Source organism: Suncus etruscus, chromosome 10 (genome assembly GCF_024139225.1).
Source record: "Suncus etruscus isolate mSunEtr1 chromosome 10, mSunEtr1.pri.cur, whole genome shotgun sequence".
NCBI lineage: Eukaryota > Metazoa > Chordata > Mammalia > Eulipotyphla > Soricidae > Suncus > Suncus etruscus.
Window position 1 is genome coordinate 38,285,506 of NC_064857.1, and position 17,308 is coordinate 38,302,813.

The 17,308-nt window shown below is 53.9% G+C and overlaps 1 protein-coding gene across 1 annotated transcript in view; it reads right to left on the reverse strand.

The window, feature by feature from the left end:
* Window positions 1-3,240: 3,240 nt before the first annotated feature.
* The window catches only part of SMG5 (SMG5 nonsense mediated mRNA decay factor), a 29,934-nt gene continuing 15,866 nt past the window's right edge, over window positions 3,241-17,308 (reverse strand). Inside the window, exons 8-22 of the mRNA XM_049782210.1 lie at window positions 13,492-13,617; window positions 13,326-13,394; window positions 12,792-13,000; window positions 12,181-12,318; window positions 11,470-12,066; window positions 9,241-9,416; window positions 8,738-8,813; window positions 8,327-8,502; window positions 6,193-6,351; window positions 5,822-5,881; window positions 5,333-5,492; window positions 5,019-5,109; window positions 4,440-4,514; window positions 4,134-4,272; window positions 3,241-4,052 (exon numbers count right to left, since the gene is read on the reverse strand). Of these exons, the coding sequence (XP_049638167.1) occupies window positions 3,969-4,052; window positions 4,134-4,272; window positions 4,440-4,514; window positions 5,019-5,109; window positions 5,333-5,492; window positions 5,822-5,881; window positions 6,193-6,351; window positions 8,327-8,502; window positions 8,738-8,813; window positions 9,241-9,416; window positions 11,470-12,066; window positions 12,181-12,318; window positions 12,792-13,000; window positions 13,326-13,394; window positions 13,492-13,617 (2,335 nt within the window). The 3' untranslated portion in view covers window positions 3,241-3,968. The remainder of the gene's footprint in view (window positions 4,053-4,133; window positions 4,273-4,439; window positions 4,515-5,018; window positions 5,110-5,332; window positions 5,493-5,821; window positions 5,882-6,192; window positions 6,352-8,326; window positions 8,503-8,737; window positions 8,814-9,240; window positions 9,417-11,469; window positions 12,067-12,180; window positions 12,319-12,791; window positions 13,001-13,325; window positions 13,395-13,491; window positions 13,618-17,308) is intronic.

The window sequence follows — 17,308 nt, forward strand, 5'->3', positions numbered from 1 at the left end:
AGGCTGGAAGCCCTATGATCACCTCAGGGCCCCCACAGATGAACCTGCTGTGGATCTGTGGCATTTCTGAGAAGCAGGGGACAGCCTTTCAGCCATGACATGTGTGTGTGATGTATGGAAATGACCTATGGCCTCTGCGGCCGGGTTGAGAAATGTATTGGGAGTAGCAGGAGAGGCTGGTGCAGAGGAAGCTGCGCAGGACCTGGCATAAAGAACTGCAGGTGCAGGTGGCTATGCAATCAGGAGGTTGGCATGGAATAGGCCACATACGGGAAGGTGCAGCCTGTGGAGAGGGGGTACAAGAGCCAAGGCCCTGGCACCCCGACAGCCCTGCCCAGATTCCCTCCAGGCCAAGCACTCAGGCTTGGCTGAGGGTGCCACAGTCCTGGAAATAGCAGATGTGGTACACACAGGCAGAGCTGAAAGGGTAGGTGCAGCAGGATACCAAGGGGTAGAGGCAGGTGGGTAGTAGGAAAATGAGTAGGGGCCAGCGCTCTCTCGGGAAACCGAGGCCCTTGATAATGCCAAGAGGCGCCACAGGAAGTACCTATGGTAGGTTGGCACAGGCTCAGGTGCATGCTGTGCCCACACATTCCCCCCCCCCCAAGGCTCCGTGCACAGCCTCCATCAGGTGAGTAAGAAATGAGTTCAGGGGCCAAAGTGATAGCACAGTGGTAGTGTGTTGGTGCGCAGCCGACCCAGGTCCAGTCTCTGGCATCTCATATAGTTCCCCCAAACCTGCCAGGAGTAACCTGAGTGCTGCCAGATGTGGCCCCACCCAAAACAAAAGTGAGTCCAGATGTTGACAGTCTCATTAGTCATCTGGAAGGAGCTGAGCTGAGCTGAGCTGGTAGTGTCACTACCCTGACGTACCATCCTCCCAGAACACCTCCAGTGGAATCAGTGGGATCGGGAAAGCATGTGGGTCATGGTGTTAGCGCCCCATCCATGCCAGGTCTCTGTAAACAGGACTGCAGAGAAAAGGCCAAGGGCCCCCAAACCAAAGTTTCACCTTATCCGGAGGGGGGGGCAAAAAAAGACAGAAAAGCCAGTTCAGAGAGCAGCTGAGTTCAGAGAGCCAGGAAACAACCTATGTGGGAGGCCATAACTGCTATTTACTGTCAGTTGAAGAGCCCTCCCAACCCTGCCAGGCTGGTTCCCTCAACCGGGGAATCTGGTGCACTGAGGGACTGGGGCATCTCACGCTAACCTAAGACAGGATAGGGGGTGGAGGATCAGGCAACTGCCCCCATCTGCGTCTTTTTCTGGCTGAGTGCAGACCTGTGGAGCAGACAGGTGGAGTGAGTCACCTGATCCCCAGGTGCCTACTGGGAGCCTCTGTCCCCACAGGGAGGGGGCTAGGCAGCCAAAGCTCAGCAATGTTGCCAAGGCCTGGCAGCCCTGGTCTGATCAAGATGTCCCTCCGCAGCTCCCTTTCCTTTCCAGAATGTGACAGCTAGGCCAGCACTGAGTCACAGCTCCACTTCCACGAAGGGCTCCTGGCCAAGTTCCCTATCTAGAGAAACTCACAGCACCCAGGGAGATTTGAGTAGTGAGGGATGCTGGCTCTGCCTATGACTACCTCCCTCCCTCCTGTGCCCCCCAGTCCAGACCTGTGTGCACGGCTTGGCCCTTCTCTGCTCTCTCTGCGGCTGCCTACCAGCACATTCCTTAGCACAAATGGAGGTGGGCAGTGGAGCAGTGGAAGGAGGGAGAAGACACTCCCCTCCCACCCCCACCATTCCAATCCATCCACCAGGCCAAAACTTGGCAGCAGCGCTGTAGCCTTGTCCTGCCCCCTTCCTACCAGCCTCACCCATCCTTGTTTGTGGGGGCTGTGGAAAGGACTTTGCCCCTACAGCCAACAATATGAGGCATCCCGTTCCCCTGTACCCAAACTGGAGCCAGCAGGTATCTTGACCTGGGCCCAGTCCCTTAACTACCAAGTGTCAGAGTGGAGGTGGCAGATTTCAGGAGGGGATGGGTAGGTTGCACCCATGTGCACCCCCATGTGTACTCAACCACAGGAGGGCTGAAGCCAGGAGGGGCCTGCTTGCCCCTTGGGGCCCTTCTCTGCATTAGGGTTCAGCTCTCTGGACTGCTGAAGAGACACGCCAGGATGGCTGCCCTAGGCATTCCATGTGTCCCCCAGAGCAGCTCAGAGCCCAGGGGGCTTTCTTGGCCAGAGTTGGACACTTTGTCAAAGAGGGAAGCCTAGCAGGCCTGCTGAAGACCCCAGGCAGGGTGGAGTAGGGTTTCTGCAGGAAGAGGCAGGGAGTGGGAGACAAAAAGGAACCAGGAACAAACCCAGCCTTGTCCAGTGGCAGAGCAAGGTGGGTGTTCTTGCCCCATGAGCAAGCAGCTCATTTGGCCTCCTAAACACACAGCCCTGCAGAGGTTGGAGGAGCAGGCCAGCGAGAGTTGAAGCATGGCTGGCAGGGCCTCTGTCAAACAGCCTCAAAGTGAATCCTGACCATGGTGTCAGAGGCTGCCTGGCGAGGCTGGCATGTCTGAACATCTGTTCTGGACAGACTCCAGGGATAAGCGGGGCCACTGCTGGGAGTGGCAGGGGTCCCTTGCCACATAGTTCGGTGCCGGCACTTGCAGGGCAATCTAGGCAGATTTAGTCACCTTCTGAGCAGAAGACAGTCAGACTGAACTGCTGCTGTTGCTAAGAGCCAGTGCTGGATGATCTTCCCTACCACTAGGTAGACACCTAGGGTTCTAGGCACTTGACAATGGTCACCATGAAGCCATTTCTGGACACCATTTCCAGTCACCATGAAACCTTCCATGGTTTCTGGGCCACATCAGTATGTAGTCACCATCCCAGTAACACATCACAGACAAGCATCAGAATAAAGGGAGGGGGGCGCGGGGAAAAAAAAAGAATAAAGTGGGCTCTGGGAGGTTTTTATTAATGATGCTTCAGCCTGTCTCTGCCAAGGACTGGGAGTAGGATGCCCCCAATTGTCCCAGACTTGCTGCCTCAAAGTAACCGGAGGGGGAAACCCCGATCTCCTCTGGGCACACGGGGGGGGGGGGGGGGGGGAGGGGGGAGGGAACCACAGCTTGCACTGAGATGGCAGACCAGCTGAGCCTCTCCTTGCATGCTCCTGCACTGCCATGAGCTCTCCATGATCTTGGTTCCCACTATCCATTTCAGAACTACAAGAGCCAGTCCCAGCTCAGCCTTTCAGGCTGTGTCCCAAGGAGTGTGGGAGTGGGGCTGCTCCCTCAGGACGAGCCCACTTACCCCAGCAGTTTCAAAGAGCCTCTCCCTTCTGCTGCCAAGTTGGACAGTAAGGGAGAGTACATCCCATCTTCTCTGCCCAGCACCCCCATCCAGCACAATAGCCCACGGGAAGCAGTGACTGAAGTCGCAGGTCCACGGGCCAGACTGCCCCCACCCACCCTTGGAGCCTGTCCCCGCCCGCCAAGATACTGTGAGGGACATGAGGTGATGTGGGACAGCAGGGGTTCACCTGCAGCAGGCAAGGTGGCAAGCTTGGCCCCTCCTCTGATTCCCAAGCTCAAAGGTGGCCCATCCCTCAACAAGGAGCTGTGAGGACGATGGGGGTCCTGGAGAAGTGGCTGCAGAGAACCTGCTGCAGACTCCTGGCATAAGCGGATTCTCCTGGGGCGCAGAGGCTCCATGCCCTGGCCCCATTCGCCTCCTGGTAACAAGGACCTGTTGCCTCAGCCCTGGGTCCCTCCTGCTGCGGGGACAACAGGGCAGTGGAGGCAGGAGGCTGGATGCTCGTTAGAACACTTTCCTCCTTCCTGCATCCTGGCAGCGGTCCCTGCCCTCCCTGTGCTCCTGTGCCCTCCCCGCCTGTGCGCCGGGTATCTTCCCTGCCAGCGCGTGCATGAGTCTGCATGTGGGGTGACGACGGTGTTGTCCTGGACGCCAGGAAGGGCAGGAGAGATCTGGAGTCAGCCCCACGGCAGGGCCTGGGGGTTCAGTCTCAGCCCATCTCCTTCCACTGCTTGTACAAGTCCAGGACATTCTTGATGTCCACACTGGCGTGTGCAGCAGCCTGCAAGGCTGCCTGTGGCAGAAAGGTAGGAAAAGTGTAAGGCTAGAACTCGGGCCCTGAAGGGCTCCATCCCCTCACCCGGTCCCAACCCACCTGCATGGGGCCTGAGAGCACGCTGGGGTTGTCCAGTGGAAGACCTGTGACAATGGTGACCATGCCACTGGGATCCTCCTCACCTGCCCCCTGGGCCAGAGTCAGCTGTTTGCAGCTATCCAGGATCTTATAGAGAGCCCTGGGGTGGGAAGGGTCAGTCAGCATCTGCCCTGTCTGCACCAGCCACCCAAAGTGCCAGGAGATTAGCAGACAGGTGGCAGCCTGGAGGTGACTGTGGATGTGTGTGGGAGGAGCCAGAACCAACATGAGGCAGGGCCGCGAGGGGCTGAAGGTAGATGCACTCACCAGGCGTCTGCATCCTGCTTCTTCAGTTTATGCCGCTCAAAGCTCTTCCCCACTTCTTTCTGGCAGCGAATGTACCTGTAAAGGAGCCGGAAGTGGTGTGAGGCAGTGCAGTGGGGAGCCAGTACCCCCGGCAAAGCAGCCCACTGTGCAACAAACAGGGGCCCAGAGTTCCAGGAGGCTTTGTGGGGCCCCTGGGAAGACTGAAGGGAGAGGTAGCAGCAGATGCTTTTTCAGTCCGGCTCCAGCTCTTGGAGGCCAAACAGGCTTTGTACAGCTTCCTGCCTTGCCTGATGCACAGGAGAGCTTCCCCACTCCCTCACCCGCACTGTGACCTTTTCCGGCCCAGAGGCCACAGGAAGGGCTGGCTGAGCCTTGGTATCTGAACCTACTGGTTTGTGAGGAATTTTTGCTTTGGAAAGGTCACCTGCTCTGACCCTAAAGCAGCACCCCCGCCCCAGCCTGGAGTGGGGTCTGAAAACCTCCTCCCAGTGAGGCTGCTCTCAAGGGGCAGTAAGGCGAGAGGTTGGATCCCTGTGGTCTCCCTGAGTCTCACCTGTGGGTCGCAGGCCAGGGACTCACCTGTTTCCTTTCTTAAACTCAGCCTCTAGGTAGCGTATCCCATCTCGGGCCCCCGGGTGCTCCTTCTTGAGCAGATCCAAGCCATCAATCACTGAGGCAGAAGCAGAACAGGGGCAGTACTCAGCTCTGTGTACAGGAGGGGGGCTCAGCAAATCCCCAGCATTGGCCTGGGGCTCACACTTGTGTGTTCTCTGCTGCTTGGTGAGCCAGAGCCCAACCAAATCAGAGCCTTAACAAGGACTGACGGGCCCCCAAAGAAGGGCCAGCATCGGTCAGTCATGCTAGCTATCTCTCCACATGCTCGAGAGGCTCACCTGTCCTCGGGATGATGACGATGAAGCGTCCACTAGTGGCCAATTGTCTAATGATAGGCAGATGGTGGCAGAGGGCCTGGGTGTCAGGGACGAGGTAGGGGGACATTGCTGTCTGGGCCTTGGGCTGCTGCAGGCTCCCTTCCAGCTGAGAGACCTCAAGCTAGCAAAAGGAGAAAAGGCGGAAATGGGTACCACTGCAGGGATGGCACTGGTGCCAAGGGCAGGCACCAGAGGCAAGGAAATGGAACAAGGGTTAAGGAGAGGGAAAGGTAGAGAGGGAGGCAGATGAAGGGACTGAGGGAGACAGTTGAGGACTAAGTGGTGCCAGGAGATGGTAGGAGGACAAGGAACTTGCCTGGTATGAGGTACAGCCCTCCACTGGAGAATGAGAGAAAAAAGGGGAGTGGGGAAGTGAGAGCGAGAAGGGGAGGAAGAGAGAGAGCTGGACAGCATGCATGTGCAGAGCAGAGCAGGCTATGCCGCCCCTACCTGGAGCCGCAACTGAGCCATGTCCCGCATCAGCCTGTTCCGCCGAGCTTCCTCCTGTGCCTAAGAGGAAAGTCAAGGAAAAGGCTAGGGTGAAGAGTTGGTGACACTGACCTTGACGAAATCCAGGCTGACAGCTCAGAGGTACCCCAGCACTGCCCAGAGTGGCACAGGAGCAAAAACAAGACCAAGAACATTGGGGGGTAAAGAGAAGGGAGGTGGGACTCAAAAGGACCCTATGTGGTGCCAAAATCCGAGACCACGGTGGTCGTATGAAAGCAAGTACCCTCCCACTGCACCGTCTCCTTGGCCCCGAAAACGGTTTTCAGCGATCTTGAGCCTGAAAGACAGGCTGGAGGGCGGGTCAGACTCACCATGCGGAACTGGGCCTGGGCCTGCTGCAGCAGGGTCTCCTGCTCCGACTGGCCGATGCTGACGAAAATGCCCACCTCCGGGCTGAACTGCAGGATGCTGCCTTGCAGGCGGGCGACGAAATGCCCAAAGCTGCGGATGCAGCAGATTCGCACGACTGACTGGGGAGACAGAGGAGCCCAGCCAAGCTGAGGATTGCTGAGGGCCCATTAGACAGCCCTGCTACTGAGCCCCCACTGCTACCCCCTTATCACCCATCAGGGGACAGAAATGGCTGCCCCTAGGTGACAAGAAAGGTGTAAGCACATGCTTGAAGGATGCCAGTACTGAGCTGGGGGGAGTGTAAGCACTATTGGGAGGGAGTATTAGGACTGTGGGATGGTACAAAAGCCCGAATGGCAGGAGACCTGGGGTCTGGCCATGGAATGATGTAAAGCAATCTTTTTTGTTGTTGTTTGCAAGGCAAATGGCTTACCCCTATACTAGTTATTTTTGTTCTGAGGCCATGCACAGCAGTGTTCAGAGACCCTATGGAGTGCTGAGGATTGAACCCAGCTCAGCCACGTGTAAGGCAAGCTCCTTACCACTATACTGGGTCTTAGGGTCCAACAACGAAAATCTTACTTGCACCCTCGTATATATACAACACTACTAAATGGAAATGCCCCATCTGGAGAGGAACCAACAGGAAGTATGTGTATGGAGGTGAGATGCAGGGTGTGTGGCCCGTGTGTCCAGCTTCCCTCTGCTGCCCCCAGAGGTCCCACATGGTTACAGATTCAAGAGCAAAGTTTCTGCAGCATGTTGGAAGCAGTGCCTGTCCAGATCTAACCTGCTCAGGGTAGCTCAGAGATCAGAGCAAAGAGAGGATAGGGCTGAGGTGGAACTCAAGGCACAGTGCTTGCCTCATATGTACAAGACCTGGGTTCATATCCAACACTGCAAAAAATTCCCTTTTGCAAAAGGGAAAAATAAATGAAGAGAGATTTCAAAGCCATTGGCCAGAAGGGAATAAAGCAAGGAAGTTGCTAGCCTCATGTACTGCTGGCCCCAAGGGACCCCCAAATTGCAGTCTTCAAGCACTGCCAGAACTAGCCTGAGTAATGTATGTGTAACTCCAAACCTGGCTCCCACTACACCTGCCAAACACCTCCCCACCCGTATTTTAAAGCTTTAATGGTTCCTGTTGTTTATTACTCAAAAGCAAGAATGGTTGCAAGGCCAGAGAGACAGAAAAGTGGGTGGAGCCTTGCACACAGCCAACCTGGGTTCGATCTGTGGCATCCCATATGGTCCCCTGAGCCTGTCAAGAGTAATTTCCCAGAAGCAATTCCTGAGTACCAGCAGGTATGGCCCCAAAACCGTGCAAAAGGAGAGAGGGAGAGAGAGAAAGAAAGGGAGGGGGAGAGAGAGAGGAGAGAGAGATAGAGGAGAGAAAGAAGAGAAAGAGGAGAGAGAAGAGAGAGGAGAGAGAGGAGAGAGAGGAGAGAGGGAGGGGAGAGGAGAGAGGGAGGGGAGAGTAGAGAGAGAGAGAGGAGAGAGAGAGGAGAGAGAGAGGGGAGAGAGAAGAGAGAGGAGAGAGAGATGTAGAAGCGATAATATACAGGGTAGGGCACTTGCCGTGCATACAGTCAACCCAGGCTCAATTCCCAGAATCCTATATGGTCCCCTGGCCCTGAGTGATCCCTGAGTTCAGAGCCAGGAGTAACCTCTGAGCACAGCTGAGTGTGGCCCCCCCAAACCAAACTAAAACAGCAAGAAGGGTAGAAGAGCAGAGACCTGTCACCAGCAGCTGCAGAACATCCTGCCCCAGGGCTCAAAGAGGGACTAGGGCCAGGGAATGAGCTTGGTGGCAGAGTACATGGCTCGGATATTCCAGGTCCCAGCACCACACAGTAAGTACTGAATCTGCAGTAGCTCCACTAGTGGGAGAGCTCAGGAAGCCACAGCCCCACCACTGACCTGGACCCACCCTGCCTGGACCAGTGCACACACAAGGTATGTGGTCACCACCCTACACACACAGGCATGATATTCGCAGGGCCTCCTCACCTCCACCTCCTCTGCATGCACATATGCATGGTCTCACCTTCTCTAGACATGTATGTACACACACGCATGCATGCGCAGCCTCACCTCCTCCAAAGCGCTGAGCAGGGGCCGGTCTGTGTCAAAGTGGAAGTGCTTGTGGGCAGCCCGGAGGGGAGGCAAGTTGCGAAGTGCCAGGTCCTCCGGGAGCAGCAGACTAGAGGCGAGGTCAGGCAGTTCACAACCTGCCAGAAGATCCTGGACCTCAGGGCACAGGGACAAGCCTGAGGTGAGAGAGACACATGTGGCCACCATTCAGTGGGAGCCCCGGAGGACAACGGAGAGCAAGGAAGAGACATGTGGATGCAGGCCAGGTAAAGCCTGAGGGGGTGGTGCTGAGGAACAGGGGGAGAAGGGAGGGAGAGCCCCAAAGGGGACAGTCAGTACTGACAAGCACAGCAGAAAGCAGAGAAGCTGTACCCTGGTGGGGAGGAAAGGGATGGGCTCAGAGGGACTCACCGGACTCTTGGAGCTCCCCAGCAGTGGGCAGCAGGTTCAGCAGCACAGACAGGCGGTTCCACAGACTCTGTGAGCTCTGGAGAGAGAGGACCAGGGGCTCAGCCAGACTGAAGGGACTGGGAGCTCTGTGCAGACCTGTGGGATCTGAGGCTCAGTGCTCAGGGGTCGTTCATGGCTCTGACCCTGCTCTCCAGTCTCCCCAGCACCTCCTTAAAGATAGGCAGTGCAGGCAGCTCACAGGTTTTGGATGCGGGTGCCCTAAAGTCCATCCTGAATCACATGATCCTGAGCATGAGGCCAGAATGAGACCAGGTGAGACCAGGAGTATGAGCCCCTGAATACTAGCAAAGGTGCCCCCCCCCCCAAATAAATAAAAACAAAAAAGCAGGAGACAAGAGAACTAGGAAGGAGTCCAGCTTTTGGTACCAGAGCGCAAACAAAGGAGATGTCACTGCCCAGTCAGGCACACACAGGGTTCCAGCCCTGATGCAGCAGGCACGCACCTGTGCACACACAACTATGAGGTCCGGGTTGGTCCGTAGCCAGTCCAGGAAGACTTTCACAGCTGGGAGCAGGCCCTCCGCCACCAGCACCTGCAGCTTCTCTTGGATGCTGCGCTCATTTCGACATGAGCGCCCACTCGACTCGCTTCCTTCGGACTCGGAGCCCTCTTCAGAGGCTGGGTGGGGAGAACAGAGCTGAGGGAGGGGCACACTCTGCCCCCACCCCAAACACTTCTGAAGAGTTCTGGTACCAAATAGACTTGACACTCAAGAGCACAGCTGCCCTCTGTCTGCCAGCCCAGCAGAAAGAGGCATTCAGGCCAAGACGAGAGTAGGACTAGAGATATAGACCTTTTTTTTTTGGTTTCTGGGTCATACCTGGCAGCATTCAGGGGTCACTCCTGGCTCTACAATCAGAAATCGCTCCTGGCAGGCTTGGGGGACCAGATGGGATGCCGGGTTTGAACCACTGTCCTTCTGCATAACGGCAAATGCCTTACCTCCATGCTATCTCTCTGGCCCCAGAGACACAGACCTCTAAACTAGAATTTTTTTTGGGGGGTGGGGGTGGGGTAGGCATACCTAGCAGCGCTCAGGGGTTACTCCTGGCTCGGCACTCAGAAATTGCTCCTGGCAAGCAAGGGGGATCATATGGGATGCCAGGATTCGAACCACCATTTGTCCTGAATCAGCTGCGTACAAGGCAAACATCCTACTGCTGTGCTACCTCTCCGGCCCTAAACTAAATCTTTTGGGCCATAGAGAGTACAGCAGGGAAGTCTCTTGCCCTATACATGGCTGACTTGGGTAAAATCTCCCAAGGTCCCCCGAGCCCTACCAGGAGTGATCCCTGATCAATGATCTAGGAGTCACCTTTAAGCACAGCAGGGTGAGGCCCAAAACAACTTAAGAAAAAAAAGCTTGTGGGCCAGATTGATAGTATAGCAGTCAGTGTACTTGTTGCCTTGCACACAGCGGATGTGAGTTCAATCACTGACATCCCATATGGTCACCACCAAAAGTAATTCTTGAGTGCAGGGCCAGGAGTAACCCCCGACCATTGCTAATATTTAAAAATAAAAAATGAGGGGCTGGAGAGGTAGCGTTGAGTTATGGTGATTGCCTTGCATGCAGAAGGACGGTGGTTCGAATTCCGGCATCCTATAAGGTCCCCCGAGCCTGCCGGGGGTGATTTCTGACACAGAGCCAGGAGTGACCCCTGAGCGCTGCCAGGTGTGACCCAAAAAGCAAAAAAATAAAAAAATAGGGGCCAGAGATAGCACAGCGGTAAAGCGTTTGCCTTAAATGCAGAAGGATGGTGGTTCGAATCCCGGCATCCCATATGGTCCCCTGAGCCTGCCAGGAGTGCTTTCTGAGCATAGAGCCAGGAGTAACCCCTAAGTGCTGCCGGTTATGATCCAAAAAAAAAAAAAAAAATGAGGAGCAGGCGCGGTGTAGCAAGCGGTAGGGCGTCTGCCTTACATGTGCTAACCCAGGACCTGGGTTCGATCCCCAGTGTCCCATATAGTCCCCCAAGCCAGGAGCGATTTCTGAGCTCATAGGCAGGAGTAACCACTGAGCATCACCGGGTATGGCCCAAAAACTAACTAAATAAGGAAATAAATAATGAACTAAGAAGGTTGAGGCTAAAGCGATAATTCAATGGATTTGGATGTTCTCTGTATGTAGACAACTCAGATTCATTTACTAGTACATAAGAGTCCACCAGGAATGATACCTGAGCATAGCCAGGAGTAATCCCTCAGCAGAGAGCCAGGAGTTAAGTCCTGAGCATAGCCAGATATGCCTCCACCCCACCCCCAAGAAAAAGAACTGAGCTCGGGAGTGGGCTCCAGTGCATTAGTGTGCATAGGAGCTTGTGGTAAAGGACAGCAGTGCATTAGAACAGGGTGGCAACTTGTACACAGGACAGCAGTGAAAGCAACTATGGCTCAGCAGACACATGCTGGATGGACAAGGCTCTCTTTGAGAGGAAGACCCCCCCGCCCCCAGAGCTGGTAGGGACTCCTGGCAGGACCTAGGAGAGTAAGCAGTAGTGGCTGCTGTATGCAGGAAGAGTCCTAAGTCCCCAGAGTGGGCAGGAAGGTGGAAGTTGCAGGCCACGAGGACACAGCAGGAGAGGGAGATCTTAGGAAGGGACCCTGGGAAGGGGTAAGTTGTGCAGAGGAAACCATCTGCTCTCCCAGCTCAGCACCCAGGAATGAATACCTGGCTCCAAGGGCTTATCCACGTCCCCATTGACACAGGGCTTGTGGCCATCTGAGGTGTGGGGCTCAGTGGCGGGCTGGAGAAGCAGGTTGCTGAAGGTGGGAGCCAACCGAAAGCAGCGCTTGGTCTGGAACATCTGTGTGGACATGGCTTGTAAATTGCTGGTAAGGTTTGCCTCACTGGGCGCCAGGGGGCCATTGAGGACCTCAGGGGCTTCCGACTGGGCCCGAGGAGGTTCTGAAGCTGGGGACCGCGTTCCCTCTTCGTCCTCCATATCTTCCAAGTCAGACCGAGACTCTTGGCTGTTCATTTCCGAGTCTGTCTCAGCATCAAAGGCTGTTCCCCCACCTTCGAGACTCTTGTCAGAGCCACTGTCTGAGCCCTCACTGGCCCTTGCTGAGTCAGGGCTGGAGTCCGACTCGAAGCCTTCACTCAGGTCACTGTCGTCGCCTGCTTTGGGCGGATGGCGGCGGCGGCGGAGGCAGGAGAGGCGGGAGAACTTGCGGCCTTTTCTGCCCTCCCCCTCTGGAGGGCCAGTGGGTGGCTCAGGGCCTGGCTCCTCCTGCTTCTCCAACGGCTCCCTGGGCTCTGCTTCATCTGGGGAAGGGGGGGGAGGCATGATGGACTCACAGGAGCGTAGGGGCAGGCCTGGCCTGTGTGTTCCTTGGCCCACTTGTGTCCAGCCCACACCCAGCCCTCGCCATGCCGTACCAGTGCCATCACTCTGGAACGCCGGCACAGGGTTCTCGCCCTCCTCTAGCTCTGCCTGCAGTCGGATGTTCACGTGATTGACGAGGTGGGAGAAGAGGGCCAGGGTGAAGGCAATGGCTGCGCTGTACTGCTTGGAGCCTAGAGCCAGGAAAGCAGCATCAAGGGCCGTGGCCCAAAGAGGAGGAAGGGCCAGCAAGCGCAACCCTATCTCACCTGCTCAGTATCTAACCAAGCTGCTTCAAAGGGCAAAGGTCTCTCAGGTTTTTCCACTATTTATCCATCCTATAGTCTAGATGTGCCAGCTCACCCAGTGCTTCCTCCTGGAAGCGGATCCTCTCATACCGTCTCCTCCCCTCAGCATCGAGGTCTTCACACCCCAAGTACCCCACACCCAGTACTGCCAATTTCATCTTTCCCCCTTCAAAGCCTGCTTCACATATACTTCTTTCAGGAAGCTCTCCAGAGTCTCTAAAGGACTACCTGCACTGCCTAGCAAGGTCTCAACTAGGCCTGATCTAGCTAAAAAGGGGTGGATAGAGGGGAGCAAAGCTGGGAGAATGGGACCCTTGTCCTTTACCCTCCCCACAGCTGAAGAAGTTAGTTTCTGCTACCTGCTCTCTTGAGGCTGTACACCCCCATGAGGCAGATGATGAGCATCTGGAAGATGAGGAGATCAGGGAGGAAAGCGTAGCCACTTTCATAGTCTTCTTCCTCCTCGCTGGCCAGGCTGAGGTTGGGGGAGGAGGGCAGGTAGAACAGACAGAGGTTGAAGTCTTCCAGGACAGACTGGCAGAGCGCGGTCAGCTCAGAGTCCACAGAGCTAGGAAGGGCAGAAGTCACAGGTCAGCACCGGGCTGAGAAAGGCAGACGGAGCCTTGCAATTGAGGGTTAAGAGAAAAACGCTGGCTCAGGAGGCCTCGGTGTGAGCAGCAGGGGACTGAGTGCAGGCAGATGAGCTAGCAGGGAAAGAGGCCTCTGGGCAGCCCATCACGAGCATCTCCCAGAGGACACAGCTGGGAGCAGGTGCCGAGGACTCAGTAGTCAAGCAAGTTACTTATCTGAACATCATCCAAGTGGAAGGCAGACGGGATGGTGATGCCACCACAGATGTGGCTCACATGGTTCTTGGTCCCCCTTCCACTCACCTGCTTTTGGGCTGCAACAGACTTTGCAGATACATAAAATTCACCAGCAACCTCTTAATGTCTTTACATCTGAAATGAGAAGGATTAACACAGTGGGGAATGGCTGCTATGTTATGGGTGTCCTGTGCCCCTAAGAAAGGGGCCCCGGCCTCTTGGGCCTGCTCACCGCTTCCTGCTGGGGGACAGTCTCCGCATCTCACACTTCTTCATCTGGTGGTACATTCTGGCTGCCTTATCGTATAGCCGCTTGAGGTTCCCGTAGGCCCCCTCAAAGGACACTTCTGACTGGATACTACAGGAGACACAGGGGTGGGTTGGGGAAGGCAACTCAATCTCTAGGGAGAAGTAAAGGAAAGGTGGCCTCTGCCAGGGAATTTGGGAGTAGCTTTACCAGTTAAAGACAGAGCTCCTGTCCTGTACTGCCTTCCAGGGACACCTGATTCCCCAACCCCACCCCATACACACTAAAGTCCAGAGTTACACAAGAATAAAGACAATGTCTTTGGGGCTGGAGAGATAGCATGGGGTTAAGGCATTGCCTTACATCCCAAAGACCCAGTTTCAATTCCTAGCACCTAGGAATAAAAAAAGGGTCACTCACTCCTCTGCCAGTAACAGCCCTGGAGCACCACTGGATGGGGCTCCAGCAATTCACCCTCTCCCCCAAAAGGTATCTCCATCTTGAAACAGGACAATCCTACTATCACAAAGTTAATTTGCTCACCATCCCCACTGTCAATTTTGGGGGGTGGGGTGGAGAACTGGGCCACATTTGGCTATGTGGAGGGCTTACTCCTCACTCTGCACTCAGAAATCACTCCTGGAAAGTTTGGGGGACCACGTGGGATGACAAGAATAGAACCCAAGCAGACATTTGGAAGGCAAGTGTCCTGCTGGCTGTACCATCTCTCTGGCCCATTTAGTATTTTGGGGGGAAAGAACACACCCAGCGATGATCAGTGATCACTCTGGCAAAGCTCAGGGGACCATATATATGGTGTTGGGGATCAAATCCAAGTTGGAAGTGTACAAGGCAAGTGACCTACGTGCTGTTCTATCTCTCTGGCCACCATCCTCCTCCATCTGTTACGTATTTTAGCAGGAGCTTCTAAGCAGTACTTAGCCAGTCTGGGAGTCCCACTGGCAATTCTCTGTCATGGTTCAGTGCTGGCCTGAGGATGTGATGCTATTTGGATCCTGCAGTACCCAAGACACTGGGGCAAACCATCAGTGCTGGGGATCTCCAGGGCTACACTCAGTGATGCTCAGTGGAACTGAGAATTGAAAGCAGGTCAGACTAATTCCAGGTATGAGCTCTACCTGCTGTACTATAGGCACTATCTTTTTTTTTTTTTAATTAATTTTTAGATTCTTTAGTTACTATTTCTTTATCATTTTGTTTTGTTTCAGGGGCCACCATCAGCCGTGCTCAGGGATTACTCCTAGCTCTGTAATACTCGGGGATCACATCACTCCTGGCAAGGATCCCTCTTTGGTGTCAGGGATTCAGCTGCACGCAAGGTAATCTTCAGCCTCTCCTATCTCTCTGACACCTAATTATCTTAACTACCCTTTTTTTTTGTTTTGTTTTTTGTTTTTTGTTTTTTGGGCCACACCCTGTGATGCTCAGGGGTTACTCCTGGCTATGCTATGCGCTCAGAAGTTGCTCCTGGCTTCTTGGGGGACCATATGGGACGCTGGGGATCGAACCGCGGTCCGTCCTAGGCTAGCGCAGGCAAGGCAGGCACTTTACCTCCAGCGCCACCGCCCGGCCCCATCTTAACTACCCTTTTTATGTGATGCTGGGATTAAACTCAGCACCTTCCAAGTGCTCTCCCACTGTGCTCTATGCTAGCCCATCCTCCATCTCTACAACAGCACTTGGGGCCAGAAATTGGGCTGAGAGGCAGAATGCCCACTTCTCAGGCCCTCACTTAGAGCCCTAGATCAGTGTTTTTCAACCTTTTTGTGCAAAGGCACACTTTTTTTCATGGAAAAAAAAAATCACAAGGCACACCACCGTTAAAAAATGTTAAAAAAAAGATTAAACTCTGTGCCTATATATAAATTCTCTTGATTAGTAAACAAATAAATTATTTTATAATTAGTTTATTATGAAATAATCTAATGATCGGTCTATTTGTGAAATTGGAATTTTTCCCACAGTGTGCCGCAGCACAGTGGTTGAAAAACACTGCCTTAGATAACCGTGTGCCTTAAAAAAAAAAAAAAAAAAAAAAAAAAAAGCTATGTAGTACAGAGCATTTAGAAAAGGTAGCACTCGGGGCCGGCAAGGTGACGCTAGAGGGAAGGTGTCTGCCTTGCAAGCGCTAGCCAAGGAAGGACCGTGGTTCGATCCCCCTGCATCCCATATGGTCCCCGCAAGCCAGGGGCAATTTCTAGCGCTTAGCCAGGAGTAACCCCTGAGCATCAAATGGGTGTGGCCCGAAAGAACAAAAACAAAAACAAAAAAAAGAAAAGGTAGCACTCAACAAGCATTTCCTGTGCACAAGGACATTTACATAATATGTGTAGTATATAAAAAATTTTCCATAAATTATTCTTGGAATTGTATATAAAAATATTTCCTTAGGATTGTTCTATGACTATTGCCCCACCTAGACCAGGTGGGGGCGCTGTGGAGTTGGCAATAAATAGCTTGATGGACAGGGAAGAGGAGTCCTTTTGCGAGAGCTGGTTGCAGGCTGCAAGAGGTCTCCCTCTCCCCCCTCTCCCCCCTCTCCCTCTCCCTCTCCCTCTCCCTCCCTCTCTCTCTCTCTCTCCAATCTTTTACACCCTAACCTTCTTGTCTGTGTGGATTATTATTTGCTGCGGATAAATATTACCCAGATCTCCCCCCGAAAGGGGACAAGGGGGTGGGAAGTAATTTCTCATTCTGGGGACTATTTGTGGATTCACAAACACCTAACGAAGGATTTAACAGCACAGATTCTCTACAATATGTACTTCAGAAAATCCTCACCACACTCATTATCACAAATGATTTGGTCATGCCATAGTAGGAAACAAATCTGGAACCATCCTAGTCACACTCTTAAGTTCCCAAATAATCTTAATAAAAAGCAATGATGGGCTGCAGTGATAGTACACTGTGTGTGTGTGGGTGCTTGTCATGCAAACAGCCAACCTGAGTTAGATCCAAGCACCCCATATGGCCCATCGAACCCCACCAGGAGTGATCCCTATCCCTGAGTGTAGCCAGGAGTAGTTCCTGAGCACCCCAGTACACAAACAACTCTCTCCTCTCTTTCAAAAGATAAAAAAGAGTGGTCAGCAAAAAGAAAATGTCTGTGGTGACACAAACGAGCTGATATTCCTTCCACTGCGAAGGTCTACTTTGCATTCCTCTCTCTCCCTCTTCAATCTGGGCAAGAGGATTAGCCATGCCAAGTTACCAGGTTCCAGGTCTAGGAGATTTGCAGATTCCTATCTCCCCTGCCCTTTTTTGAGGGTGGGGAGGGTATGAGGGAGAGGCCTACATCCAGCTGTGCTCAGGGATCACTCCTGGCAAATAGTCAACCATGTGCAAGTAAATTACCCAGATTCTATTTGATTTTGTTTTAGAGCCACACCTGGCTCAGGAATCGCTCCTGGTGGGCATACGGGACATTACAGGATGCCAGGCAACAAACTCCGAGTTGGCTGATGGCAAGGCAAATGCCTTACCTGCTGTAGTACTCTCTCTCTGGCCCCTAGTTCTCAGATTCTTATATTTGCATGTGGTAGGCATGGGGCCAATCGCTGGCAGTACACACAAGCACATATGGTGCCCAGAGCATTGCCTGATGAGATTCAAGAATAAAATAGAGGGGCCAGAGCGATAGCACAACAGTAGGGCATTTGTCTTCATGCGGCCAACACAGGACAGACACCGGTTTGATTTCGGCATCCCATATAGTCCCCTGAGCCTGCTGGGAGGGATTTCTGAATGCAGAGCCAGGAGTAAACCCTGAGTGCCACTT